Source organism: Spodoptera frugiperda, chromosome 11 (genome assembly GCF_023101765.2).
Source record: "Spodoptera frugiperda isolate SF20-4 chromosome 11, AGI-APGP_CSIRO_Sfru_2.0, whole genome shotgun sequence".
Classification (NCBI taxonomy): domain Eukaryota; kingdom Metazoa; phylum Arthropoda; class Insecta; order Lepidoptera; family Noctuidae; genus Spodoptera; species Spodoptera frugiperda.
Genome location: NC_064222.1, coordinates 6,226,167 through 6,238,852, shown reverse-complemented (window position 1 = coordinate 6,238,852; position 12,686 = coordinate 6,226,167). Strand labels below are relative to the sequence as shown.

At 40.6% G+C, this 12,686-nt stretch overlaps 2 protein-coding genes across 2 annotated transcripts; both read right to left on the bottom strand.

Moving 5' to 3' along the window:
• Positions 1 to 2,812: 2,812 nt before the first annotated feature.
• LOC126911215 (uncharacterized) lies at positions 2,813 to 4,605 on the bottom strand. The gene is made up of 3 exons (XM_050696927.1): positions 4,389 to 4,605; positions 3,915 to 4,017; positions 2,813 to 3,727 (listed from the first exon to the last, which is right to left on the bottom strand). Exons 1-3 carry the CDS (start codon positions 4,542 to 4,544, stop codon positions 3,192 to 3,194), a joined length of 795 nt encoding a protein of 264 aa, XP_050552884.1. The 5' UTR covers positions 4,545 to 4,605; the 3' UTR covers positions 2,813 to 3,191.
• Positions 4,606 to 4,711: 106 nt separating this feature from the next.
• Positions 4,712 to 12,313, bottom strand: LOC126911242 (fatty acid synthase-like). Its single transcript, XM_050697114.1, has 17 exons — positions 12,132 to 12,313; positions 11,870 to 11,990; positions 11,505 to 11,798; positions 10,821 to 11,264; positions 10,470 to 10,640; positions 10,052 to 10,182; positions 9,472 to 9,622; positions 9,005 to 9,289; positions 8,595 to 8,756; positions 8,075 to 8,203; positions 7,826 to 7,905; positions 7,351 to 7,506; positions 7,008 to 7,259; positions 6,530 to 6,683; positions 6,066 to 6,270; positions 5,475 to 5,625; positions 4,712 to 5,007 (listed from the first exon to the last, which is right to left on the bottom strand). Exons 1-17 carry the CDS (start codon positions 12,311 to 12,313, stop codon positions 4,788 to 4,790), a joined length of 3,288 nt encoding a protein of 1,095 aa, XP_050553071.1. The 3' UTR covers positions 4,712 to 4,787.
• Positions 12,314 to 12,686: the final 373 nt, after the last annotated feature.

Sequence of the window (12,686 nt, the reverse complement as noted above, 5' to 3'; positions counted from 1 at the left end):
TTTCGCTATTTCGGGATATGGCACAAACTGGTGTTTCATTTATATCTAGGTCCAAAGGTATCTTAAACATGGAATGGGCGGTCTTACCTCCTGGAAGTAAAGTGGCTGCAATACCCGAAGAGGCGACTGCTAGTGCTATTTTTTCTTGTCTTCGCACTTCAGCAAGTAGCAGTCTAGTTAAAAACGTTTTTCCTGTACCACCAGGGGCGTCAAGAAAAAATATTCCACCATCCTGTTGACTGACACTTCTCAAAATTCGTTCATACACAGACTTTTGTTCATTTGTGAGGGTGCCAATATTATTGTTCACGATTTCGGCCATCGCGGCACGATCATAATTTGTCTCCGCTGCATACTCTCGACCAACACGCCGAACTTCAGTGGTTTCCTGCGGCTCTGGAAGACCATAATGACTCAAAGGATTGCCACCTATTGAAATCACAATATCTTGAAGTGAACAAAGGCAACGATTAATAATACGCTCGTCAGACTCTGCCACACTATCTCCATCAGCGCGCCTAGCCGCAAAACGAAAATCTTCGGATAGATGCCGTTGGTATTTTTCCCATAGCTGCATTGGATGGGCAAGTCCGCAGAACACTATCATGATTGCAAACAAATGTCGCAATGGGAGTGTCGCTGACTACGGCCTCTTCAAGAGTGTCGTCCCAATTTCGATCGTCATCTAGCAGACGCAATGCGCTGCAAGCTTCGTGAAAGGTGGAATGCTCAACACCATTAACAGTTTTTAAATATGTGTAAGAAGTAGCTCCCCGGACTGTGTGCAGTAAAAGACGCAAGTAATAACATTCATTATTACTCGGATGAATCGTGTACACTCGTCCTAGTGCATGCTCGCGATATACTCCTGGAAACCCCTCCACCGGCTGTCCCCGTCGGCGTCTATTAAATACTCCTTGTTGCTTATTGTACGTGTAATACGACGGTACTTCATTGTATAGGAGCGTTCGTGCAAAACTGTCTTCTTGACACAGACTGAAATATGCTAAGAGTGTGGTACGGCGTGGATTTTCTAAGCGTTCCCGTACGTTTTCTGGATTGAAATATAATCGCTGTCCGTTTTCTAGATGGACATCTAAATGCATTACAGTTGGGTGTCGGTCGTGGATAGAAAATCCAAGTATTCTCCACACCGCTTCCGAGGTACTGATATAGCGACCAGATTGATATTTGGTCACTTCATCACGATCACTGCTCTGCAATCCAAATGTGGCTTGATCACTTCCTTTGTTTACGTACTTGCATATGTACTTTATTGATTCTACACTCGCGCAGTACTCTACATTTACGTGAGCTTCAAAGGCACGTGAGAGTACTGGTGAATATGGCACTACCCACCGATTATCAACTGTGACACATTGTCCGCGCATATTTATTTCAGCAATAAAACCACTATTTTGAGGTCTCCGACGGCGGTACCATGGGTATCCGTTTTCACCAGTAACGGTTTCATCACAAAATTTTTTGGAAACCTCTTTGTGCAACGGCCTTCTTTCATGCAGGGTGAACTGCTGTTAAATGTGCCACATGGGCCATGTATCATGTTCGTTTTGACGATTCTGTGTAAAATAGGGTCTGTGTCTGGATTAGGTATTTCCGCACTAATAAGACGATCGATTTCGTTTGGCCTGACCTTTTCCTCTAGCCACAAAAGATTATGGGAATGAGGCAATCCACGTTTCTGCCACTCTATCGAAAACATGTAGCAGCGGACTGACCCAAATATCTTTTCTTTTGTGAGGAGATCAATTAAGCGCTTTTGCTTTATTAATTTTAATCGAATTAGCTTCAAAACTGACGGAGTTTCATACAAACTTACTCCTCCCCTTTTTACCCCCTTAAAGGGCGAATTTCCAAAAAAAGGATAGCCTATATGTTAGCGAGGACTAATAGCTATATAACAAAAAAAGTTTCATCAAAATCCGTCCAGTAGTTTTTGCGTGAAAAGCGAACAACAAACAGACAGACAGACAGACAGACAAAAATTTTTTAAATCATGTTTTTCGCTTCTATTGGTTGAATAAAGATCCCCCATCTTATTTTTTCTTAAATATCTGTAATGTACAGACATGGAGTTGTTATAATTTTATTATATGTATAGATAATTTTACGTTTCTGGGTAGCTAATAAACCAAGGAAGTTTTTCTTATAGTTTGTACGCTTAGTGTCATATATTTTTTTCGAAATAAATCCAGTTATCTATTGACCAAATTAGTGAAACAAAACAAAATTTCATAGGAAATTACTTGCTATTTTAAAACAAATGATATTTCTGCCATTATTAGTATTTATAAATGATAAATGATGTATTGGCAATTGATTAAAACTAAAATAACTAAAATCCAACCAGTATTTTTTTATTTATTGATGTTTTTGTAATCAATTCGGGATATTTTTACCAAAACCAAAAATGTTGAATATCTCAGAAACTAGCCACTTTCCGCCCAAGGACCTCAGGGCTATTTTTGTGGGAAATTAGTTGTATTATCACCTCCCGAGAGGAATACGTCGAATTCAAAGTCACCCTGTATAGGTATTATTACCATTTATTAACATATAATAGTCTTGACTATTATTGTACTCTAACAAAATAGAATAGCATTATTATTCCAATGTATTATTGCCATTTTACAATGTTTCGGATTGCATTTTAATGTTTTCCAATCGATTTTACTTCGACTTAACCGCTATATTATAAATTATTACTCCAAAAATTGGTACGTTGGTATAATAATAATATGAATATGTATACATTTTTGATACAAGTAGGTAATAAAATAAAATAACAAGACACAGTAAACGAATATTTATTAAGTTGTATTTAAAACTATTATACTATTTAATTATTTGTGTGAATCCCATGCCCCATCTGTAGTGCTCTGATGGCTCTCTAAGGCGCGAGTGGAACGCACCGCGCCGTCTGCACGGGTCTGGTTCTGGTCGGGCGACGAGCTACCCTTGCTTGCCATCTGCAGACAAACCTTAAGACTATCATTTAATTAACTACTAATAAATAGGTTATATTTAACAATTTAATGGGAGATCTTCAACACGTTTTATAGTTAGATTGTAATTTTTAATGATTTAAAATTTCATTACAAAATATTTTTTGATTGAAGTCGTCTACAATACAAGTTCTGCTTACATACAATATTGAAGATATTGAGTTATTAGCTGCTTAACTCTTCTTTGTTCTCGACCAGAACTCTGTTGATGATGTTGGCACAGTCCTTGTTCTCAATGATGGACACGTGGTTCCCCTCCAGGAAGTGCACGGTGACACTGTTCTCCGTGTACTTGTCGAGTCCGTAGTTCTCTTCTACCGCCACGAAGGACGGGTTCTCCTTGGGACGAAGGAGGATGACGGGGGACTGCAGCTTCCTGAAGGCCTTCGGGTCGAAGTCCAGGATGGTCTTCAGCCTGTCGAAGGAAGCTCTAGCGATGTTCGCGAAGAACTCGTCTGAATATTTGTTCTGTATCGGTGTCAATTTGACCGCCAAAGCAATTCTTTCTTCATAAGACTCGATTTCATTGAGTTTGTCCATAACCTCGTTGGCAACGTCTAGGGTAGGGGCAACAATACTTACAGCCTGACACAGCAAGCTGTTCTGCAGTTGGAAGTCATTGTTAATGTTCATGGTCTTCGAAATTATAGCGTAGAGGAAATCAGGGGCACCGTCCAGACAGAACACTGTTCCCTTGAAACCTGGAAGAAATAAATCAGATTAGTATGTCTAGTGTAATACTTTTTTTTTTACTTTATTTATTCTTTACACAAAACAATAATACAATAAATAACAAATAGCAACCAAAAAACCACTAAGAGATGAGATGAGATGGCTTGGTAGAGCTGATGCACATTCTTGTGAATGTGAACATTTTGGTCTTCTCACCTGCTTCCTCCAACCTCGAAGCCAGCTCCAAAGTGAGGAGAGAACCGTAACTGTATCCCAGAAGCCAGAATGGAGCACCAGGCGTTAGCTTCGAGATCACCGTCTGTGGAGAAAATAAAATTAGTAAAATGTTAGAAGTGAGTGACTGCCTCGTTGGTTGTGTGGTCTTCAGTGCGATTTCCGGTTGTATCTTTTTTCGGTTTTTCGAAAATTTCTCCGTAGTAGCACGGAGTCTGGAATTGTGCCCAATGGCATGGCAATAGGATCACCCCAAATTACATGGGACTTATAACACAAATGGTAAAAAGTGGGTGGCGTACACTGTGTAATTGTGTTATGTGTCGTAATGTGCACCTCTGCCTACTTCTTCGGGATTAAAAAGGCGTTACGATACGATGCAAAAGTATTTTGGACAATATTTTGTGACTCATACATAAATAACTACAAACAAAATAGCATAGTTAAAATATTCACCTTGTATAACCTGTTGACCATCTGGTCCATGTTCTCATTCTTGTGGTCCACACCGAGCTGTAGCACACAAGCTTTGATCTCTAGTCCTCTACAGAGCTGCTCCAGCGTTGCTGCATAGCCTTCTAACCCTGGCAGCATGAACATCACGCGATCCATAGCGTGGGTAGTTCCCTCAGCCTGACAGAATCAAGGCACAAAACATTACTGCCAAATATTGATATTTTGAAACTATCTCATCATCAGTATTAGAACTTGAAACGAGATATTTACCATATTTTTCTATTTCTATGAGTTTTCGATATTTCTGCACTTTTTCATAGAAACTTTGACTTTTTATAGAAATAGAAAAACATAGTAAATATCCCGTTTCGAGTTCTAATACTAGTGTTACTGACCATGTCAGTTTAAAAACTTATATCTCATCATCATCACCATAAAATATACACTCGCCTCGATCCCATCGCTGACCATGGTAGGCATGTACACATAAGGTTCTGAAGCGGTTTTCTCATCTCCAAAGTTTCTCATTAATACACGAATACCGACGCCTTCCATGGTAGTGGGGTTAGATGCTGATGCAGAGGATGAAGCTTCATGTCGTTCTGTAAGCTCTGCTAGTCTGGAAGAAGAAACTGATTAATTCTAGACAGATGTGTCTGTTACACTGGTGCAACATGTTTTAAATATAAAACAAAAGCCAATTTAACCGCACGGTTTAAATAAGTAGCAGTGGAATTTTTCCCAAGCTTTCTTATCTTCGCGACGATGGCCTGGATATTGGACTCCTGGCCTTTTACAATTGTAGTCTTCATATAATAATTATTATGTTATAGGCACACTCACGTAACTGTCAACTACTGCCAGGAGTAGCACGACAATCGCCGCATCGTGTGCCGCGGAATGCCACTCATGAATATGAGCCTCTAGCATGGCTTGAAACAAGTCAAGTTCCTCGTCAAACAGTTACGTGAGTAAGCCGATAACACAGTTATTAATGTAGTACGTCTTACGCTTTAGCTATAATAAAATTTGTCTTCAAAATGCTTATTCAAAAAACTCATTTGAATATTTTTGATATAGACTTACCTGGTGAATGTCAAGGTTCTAATATCTTGAGCTGTAAGGAAAATCTCGAATTCTCTCTCCAAAGTCTGATTGATCTCTAAAGCCATCATGCTGTCCATACCCAACTCAGCCAGAGAACTTTGTTGTGAGACAGTCTTCAAATCTTTGATACCTGGTGAAGAAACATAGAATCGGTACGGGTTCTTCCCTAAAGTGTAGGCGAAATTGTAGATTGTATTTAAGCATTTTAGTGTAGGTGTATTTCCACCAGAGATGTGCTATGTAACTATGCTACGAATATGTGATAGGTAAGCTGTGAAACTATATACCCGTTTCCACTGATACAAAGTTATGTAGCTGTGCGCAGGAAGATGCGCAGCTCGAGTACGCGATGTATGATAGTAGAAAAACCACCCATAGCACACATTCATAGTACGCATCCATGGCCGACATCTTTCCATATAGAAAACATAGCTTAAGTGAATCCGTTTCCACCAGTGCTATGCTATGTCTACGAATTAAGAGCAACGTAGCATAGCCCAACTTTGGTTGAAAACCCCTTACTATGGGATAACTTTTGTTAAAAGAAGCCGTCTTGATACTCAATCTTACCCAAAATTTGTGCCACTGCATCTACTGCATTGGTACATCCTTCGGCTCCAGCCTTCTTCTCAGCTACCACGATGGATGACACGATGGGGACATCCTGCTTCATGAGCTTGTCGAGAACACTCAAGCAGGAAGATATCCTCTGCTGCAGGGTACCGGCAATCTCAAGTTGGATGTCTTCCTCTTGCAAGTCGGCTACCAAACCTACCTGTAGGACATTATATAGGATTTGGAACATTAAATCCTTTGGAAGTCAATATTCCTTTATTTATATTGTTTTCTTATTATGTCCACGCATCCACTCATAGATCAACTTTTTGCTATTGATCAGTGGGTAAAATATTGTTGGAATACTTTAAAAAACCGAGTATTTCCTTATAGTATATGCTCAAAGAGCTCGTTACACCGAACAGGGTTATTAAAGAAAAAATTAAAAATAAAAATTAATTAAGCAATCGGTTTCTAACATCTGCAATAGCTCCCCACTGCACAGCCAGGGCTGGGAAGCCAGCACTCTTCCTATCTTCACAGATCCTCTCCATCACAGAGTTAGAGTAACCGTAGTTGGTCTGACCAGCATTACCACGACCACAGGATACAGATGAGAAGATCACAAAATCTCTAGGGTTAGAAAATGAGACGGGTCAAATATTACACTGGTCAGGGTGAGACTTTTATTAAAGAACTAACTGAAGATAATATCTGGAGCTGTGGACTGCCTAGCGGATTTACTGAGGCTGTGGCCCAAAAAGCAAGAGTAAGAACAGGGTGGTTTTTAGTTAGTAATAGTCTGACACTCCCTCTCGCCTCACCCAAGGCGGGAGAAGCCATTAGATGATTTGACCCCTTTAAAAAAATGCCCCATACATCATATCATTATCATCAGTAGGTTATTATTACGTTATAAAAGCCCTGAAAATCTATAGATACTGACTTGATACTCACTTTAAGTCTGGACACAATTTCCTCGACAATTTGTCCAAGTGTATGGTACCAAGCCCCTTAGGAGCGAACGAGATTTTAAAGCTTTCTGGAGTTTGGTTTTCGAAGATGGAGTCACTAAGGACAACAGCCAAGTTGAAGATAGTGTGCACAGGTCCCATATTGAGCGCCATCTTAAGCATATCCTCGCATCCAGACTCAGTGGTGACGTCATGTGTCAAAATCTTGACGTCAGCGCCGTATGATGCCCAAGTCCTAAAGAAGATAAAAGTGAAAAAGTGAAAATGAATCATAAAGTAAAGAAATAAGTTCTCAAATACTTCAAATCATGATCATAACAACAAACCTCAACCGCGATGACTGGTATCCGTTGGTGATGCCTCTTCGGGAATTGAGCAAAATCTTCCTTGCGCCTCTTATGATGAGCCAGTCAGCCAGCTCCAGCCCGAAGCCTCCGAGACCACCGACCAATACATACACGTGGTCTTCATGACAGATATACCTGGTGAAAGAGACGTTTGTTGGGATAAACAAGAATTAGAATGGCAGAATTATCATTTAATGGGGAAAAGCAAATAGTTAAACTGAATTTAAAATTAACAATTGTAACGTGGCATCTTGATGGCACGCGAACAACACTAGTGGCATCGCCACATCCCTAATCCAATTTCCCCGTTTCCGCGCCAATGACCATTCGACGCTTGCGTAGAAGCGTAGTGACACAGTCAATTGTGTGCCGATCTTTATATCATCGCCCATCGTCCGTTATACAATACAATAAAACAATATTATAATCACACTATTACTACTGTATATCGTACCTAGGTACAGCATCAATAGGTGTCGGGACTGGTCTAACAGGACCACTGCCGCGCTCTTCTTCACGGATTTTAACGATCACCTGATAGGACACAAATTAACAAATAAATGATCAAATATCAGATTATTTCAATCAAATAGCATCGATAGAACAAACAATTTAATTTCTTAGAAAAGAACTTGCGAATATAGAAAAGAATACGAATAAAGAAATTAAGATCCCATTTCTATACAAATAGATATACACTTACCTTTCCGATATGTTTACCGGCAGCCATGTAACGGAAGGCATTTTCCACTTCGTTGGCCTTAAACGTGCAGTAAGTCAGTGGTTTGACGGCGCCATTTTCAATACCGTTCAGGAGTAGATCTTGCAAGCGCTAAATAACACAATTAAAATATACTCTGAATTATTATGGCATTCATTATGTATTTCATTTTTCACAGATACATAGTACAACTTTCGCAAATGGTTTTTATTATCAGTTTGTGCTAAATGCTTGTTTAAAAAGGCAGAATAAAAGTAATTGAGTTTAAATTAACTAGATGACCGATACATCGCATACTCGAGCTGCGCATCTTTTTCGCACAGTTATTTTGCGGCGACGTATCTTCATAGTACATCTTAGTATCGGTAGAAACGTTCATATAGTTTCACAGCTTAGCTGCATACATCTTTGTAGCAGCATAGCTACATGTCACATCTCTGGTGGAAAAACACCGTTAGTCTCTGCAGCATACAAATTAAAGTAAATAACAAGAGTAACTGACCTTTCTGACTTTGACATCCTGCTCGAAAATATAGTTCAACATGACACCATAGAAGCTGATTTCCTTTGTTCTGAAGTATAAGGCAATGGCAGTGTTGCTACTGATGTCGAACTTGCCGATCTCGAGGAAACGACCTCTAAATGCCAGGCAGCGGACGGAGGCCTGAACAATTTATGTAAAACATTAGGAGCTTGAGTGGAGTCACGGTATCTGCAAGGTGGCTGGTAGTGGTTGGATACGTAGAGCTGAAGATCGAGCTCAGTGGCGTGCCATTGGATAGGCAAATGTCCAGCAGTAGACGAGAACAGGCTGATGATGATGATGATGATGAATAGGAGCTTTAGAGGACCAAATATATAGATAAACCTTTATAACTGCAACTGACGAATAATAATGTGACAGTAACTGACCTGTAGTTTATCATCAGACAAGGAGTTGAGCACCATGTCGACTCCCTTCCCGTTGGTCTCACGCCTGATCATGTCTTCGAAGGAAGTGTCACGGGAGTTGCCGATGTGACTGTCTTTAAGTTGTGGGAACAGCTTCTTGATGAAGGCTCTCTTCTCCGCAGTACCGACGGTGGTGAAGACCTCGCAGCCGTAGTAGAGCGCCACGTTGATGGCGGCCTGTCCTACTCCGCCAGAACCTGCGTGGATGAGGATGGACTCACCGCGTTGCATCTCACCAAACATGACCTGAGAGGAAAAAAATAGCAACGAAATATAAGGTGGTTTCGACTGCAATGCTTGAAGCTGCATTAAATGAACCTCATCATTCGTCTTGAGTGAAAAATACACCAATATTTTTAAATTTTGATCTTTATTATGAAGATCATCTATATTTCATAACATAGTACATTACTATACACACAACTTACCATAGCGTAATACACAGTTCCATAAGCGACAGGTACAGTAGCCGCTTCTTCGAAGGTCCACTCGTCAGGGATGGGGCACAGGCTCTGCCTGTCTCCCTCAACCAAGTTCGCTATACCACGGTTACGGACCATACCCATGACACGAGTGCCGCTGTACAAATGAACATCAATGTTAATACGCTTTAACGTATTAGAAAAGTAACTAAAATAGAAGAACACTATTTTATCAATACATCCACGCTTGAAAAGTTATTAAATTTGTATTTTATTTACATGTATAATTTCAAGTGTGGGAGAGCAATGCTTCGGCACGAATGGGCCGGCTCGACTGGAGTGATATCAACGCTTGCGTTGTGTGTCGTTAAGTGAGTGAGGTTACCTGAGGCCCAATTAGCCCTTATTCAGTCTTCCCAATTCCCCAACAACTCTTAAATTCCTAACCCCCAAAAGGCCGACAACACACTTGTAACACTTCTAGTGTTTCAAGTGTCTATGGACGGCGGCGGTAGCTTATACCATCAGGTGACACATCTGCTCGTTTACCAGCTTATATCATAAAAAAATAATAACATAAACTAACTTGACTGTCTTCCCGACTACTTCTATGCCTTTCACGCATTCCTGGGCAAGACGACCGCTATCGATAGCATCTACTGTGACACGACCAATGGCTGTCATGACGTCGCGGAAGTTTAAGGCAGCGCAGTATACCTGATGATGAAAGATAATTAATTTATATTAAAAAAAAACTTTCCCCCACATTAGGATTTTCTCCTGTGTTGTGGGTACGCACCCACTATGTAATGTAATGTGTCAAACATACAAGTTCACATACACACGATCACCAGACCCGAAACAACAATTTGTAGATTATACAAAGAGTTGCTCCGTGCGGGATTCGAACCCGTTACCCGTTACACGGCAGCCGGTTGTGCAGCCACCGCGTCAATCTTGCAGTCAAGAAAAGATGTTTTAAGAAAAACTTATTTGTTTCTTACGTGAATAAGCATTTTTTCTTTGTCCTTGAACACATGGTTGTCCCTGATGGTTCCTTCGACCCATGTCAGCGAGGAAAGATCTCCGATGGTAAGGGCATTGACATAGGCGTGGTTTGCGGGAACCGTTTCTAAGTCATCCAAGAGAAGATGTCTGTAAGTCCCCCATTGACCCTAGGGAAAAAATAATTTAGAAAGTACCTATTTACCTTGAAAAGACCCGGGTTGTATTTCTCACGAAAGATAGAAGCCGGCAGGTTGTTCCAATCCGTGGCTGCACGGATTAGGAAGATACATAACATTTTCATATAAATCGTTGAAAAATAGTCACTATGCAAATAATATATTACTTACATCCTTATATACGTTGAAAGCCAAATCCTTTTTCAGCTGTTCTTCATAAAACTCCAAGTCAGGGTTGAACGGCGGAGCAGATGGGTCAGAAATAAAGAGACCATGAACGATCTCACCACCAGGTTCGGCCCTCAAACAGTTCACTAATCCCAATATACCGTTGATAGGTTCATCTTGAGCGTAAAGTACCACTTTCTGGCCTTCGTTGAGTTCTTCCTTGACTTTATCTACCCACGAGAAACTATCATCAGCAGCTAAGATTCTAATGAACTTGGCTGGTTTGACTTCTACACGATTTCTTAAAAGCACCATATATTCAGAGCCTGTGTCATAAACAGTCACGATGTCGTATTTGTCAGTGAATTTCTTTGGGTTGGGGTATTTCTTTTCACGACTCATTATAAAGGCCTTGTCGCGTAGGGTACTGGATGCTTGTTGAAGAATCTATTTAGAAAAAAAGGTAGATAATTAACAAGCATTCAACTATACGACCTTAGGTTCTATGCGTCCGGTGCTGCGGACTAGCTATCGGGTTTACCGGGGCTTCGGCTAAAAAAGCAGGAGTAGGAACGCATTATTTTTTAGTCAGTAATAGTCTGCCACTGGCGAGAGGGATCTCGCCTCGCCCAAGACAAAACTAGTAATTGGATGATTTTCCTCCATAAAAAAAGGTTCTATACGTACCTCAGGTCTACCAAGTAGGTTAGCACCAACAAACAGTGCTGTGTTACTCTCTCCGACTAGTTTCCTAGTTTCGATGACGGTAATGTTGTAAGGAACCTCGATGGGCTCTTTGGAAACCATCAACATTTCGGCCTGCATATAGGGCAGATCTCCGAGCATTTGTCCAATATTTTCTAAGATAGGCTTTAGGTCATTCTTCTTGTATTCTTCGTCGACCAGCTCAATGCTTTTGACTTTGTGTGTTTGAATGTTCTCAAGAACCAGCTGTATGTTCGCTCGAAGAATATCTCCAATCTAGTGATTAGATATTTACTGATTTTATTTAATAATTTAACAAATAATTCTATGTATGTAATTTGCTTTACCTTCATCTTAGATTTTCCAAAGTTGGGGATAAACTCGTATTTCTCAAACACGGGTACGCCCAGAGGTTGTCTTTTAGTAATGGGTGTAGCATGAAGACCCCGGATTTCGATGCCACCAGCTCTGAGCAAAACACAACATTAGCTGCAGATAAGTAACAGTTGTAGTGAACAAAACTTTAATTAAGGTCTTACCCGTTCTTCTGTTAGGAGGTTTTAAGCAGATATTATTAAAGTAGGGAAATTTTTAATGAATTTTCCTCACCTGATAACGTTTACATCTGGGTACACACGAACCTCAAAGGACTTTCTGTCCGAATCCGGATTCATTTTAGATATCGCATGACAATGCATGGGAGCGTCGATAGAGAGTTTCACAATCCTGGTGGGTACGAAGAGACCCCTGGTGTCTTGGCCGATCATCATCATTTGCAGCATGCAGTCCATGAAGGTGACCCAGTTGTTAGACCAAGCGATACGACCGCGGGTAGCGTTGACGTTGCAACCGAGGACGCCTCGGAAAAGGCCGCTGTGGAATTTATTTATTTTTGTATCCAACGTCACACCTTACATCCCCGAAGGGGTACGCAGAGTATAGTATATAATGTACACCTACTTTTCACCATTAAATTTGTGTTATAAGTCCCATCTAATAGGTGAGCCTATTACTATATACTGGGTACAATTTCTGACTGAGAAATTGTCTATTAACCGAAAAAAGCCCAGTAATACTTTGCCCAACCCAGGAATCGAACCCAAGACCCCTTGTCCGGCCAGTCGCACTTGTCACACTCGACCAACGAGGCTGTCAGTTTTTTTT

Bases quoted from the DNA above. Each gene is read 5' to 3' on its own strand.
- LOC126911215 (XM_050696927.1), bottom strand. From the start codon at position 4,544: ATGGATCGCGTGATGTTCATGCTGCCAGGGTTAGAAGGCTATGCAGCA. The intron at 4,018-4,388 runs GTGAATATTTTA...TTTTCTCCACAG, and splicing joins TGGTCAACAGGTTATACAAG to ACGGTGATCTCGAAGCTAAC. The intron at 3,728-3,914 runs GTGAGAAGACCA...TATTTCTTCCAG, and splicing joins TTCGAGGTTGGAGGAAGCAG to GTTTCAAGGGAACAGTGTTC.
- LOC126911242 (XM_050697114.1), bottom strand. From the start codon at position 12,313: ATGGACTGCATGCTGCAAATGATGATGATCGGCCAAGACACCAGGGGT. The intron at 5,626-6,065 runs GTAAGATTGAGT...TTTCTTCACCAG, and splicing joins TGCAGTGGCACAAATTTTGG to GTATCAAAGATTTGAAGACT. The intron at 5,008-5,474 runs GTAAGTCTATAT...TTCTTCTTCCAG, and splicing joins AGAACCTTGACATTCACCAG to ACTAGCAGAGCTTACAGAAC.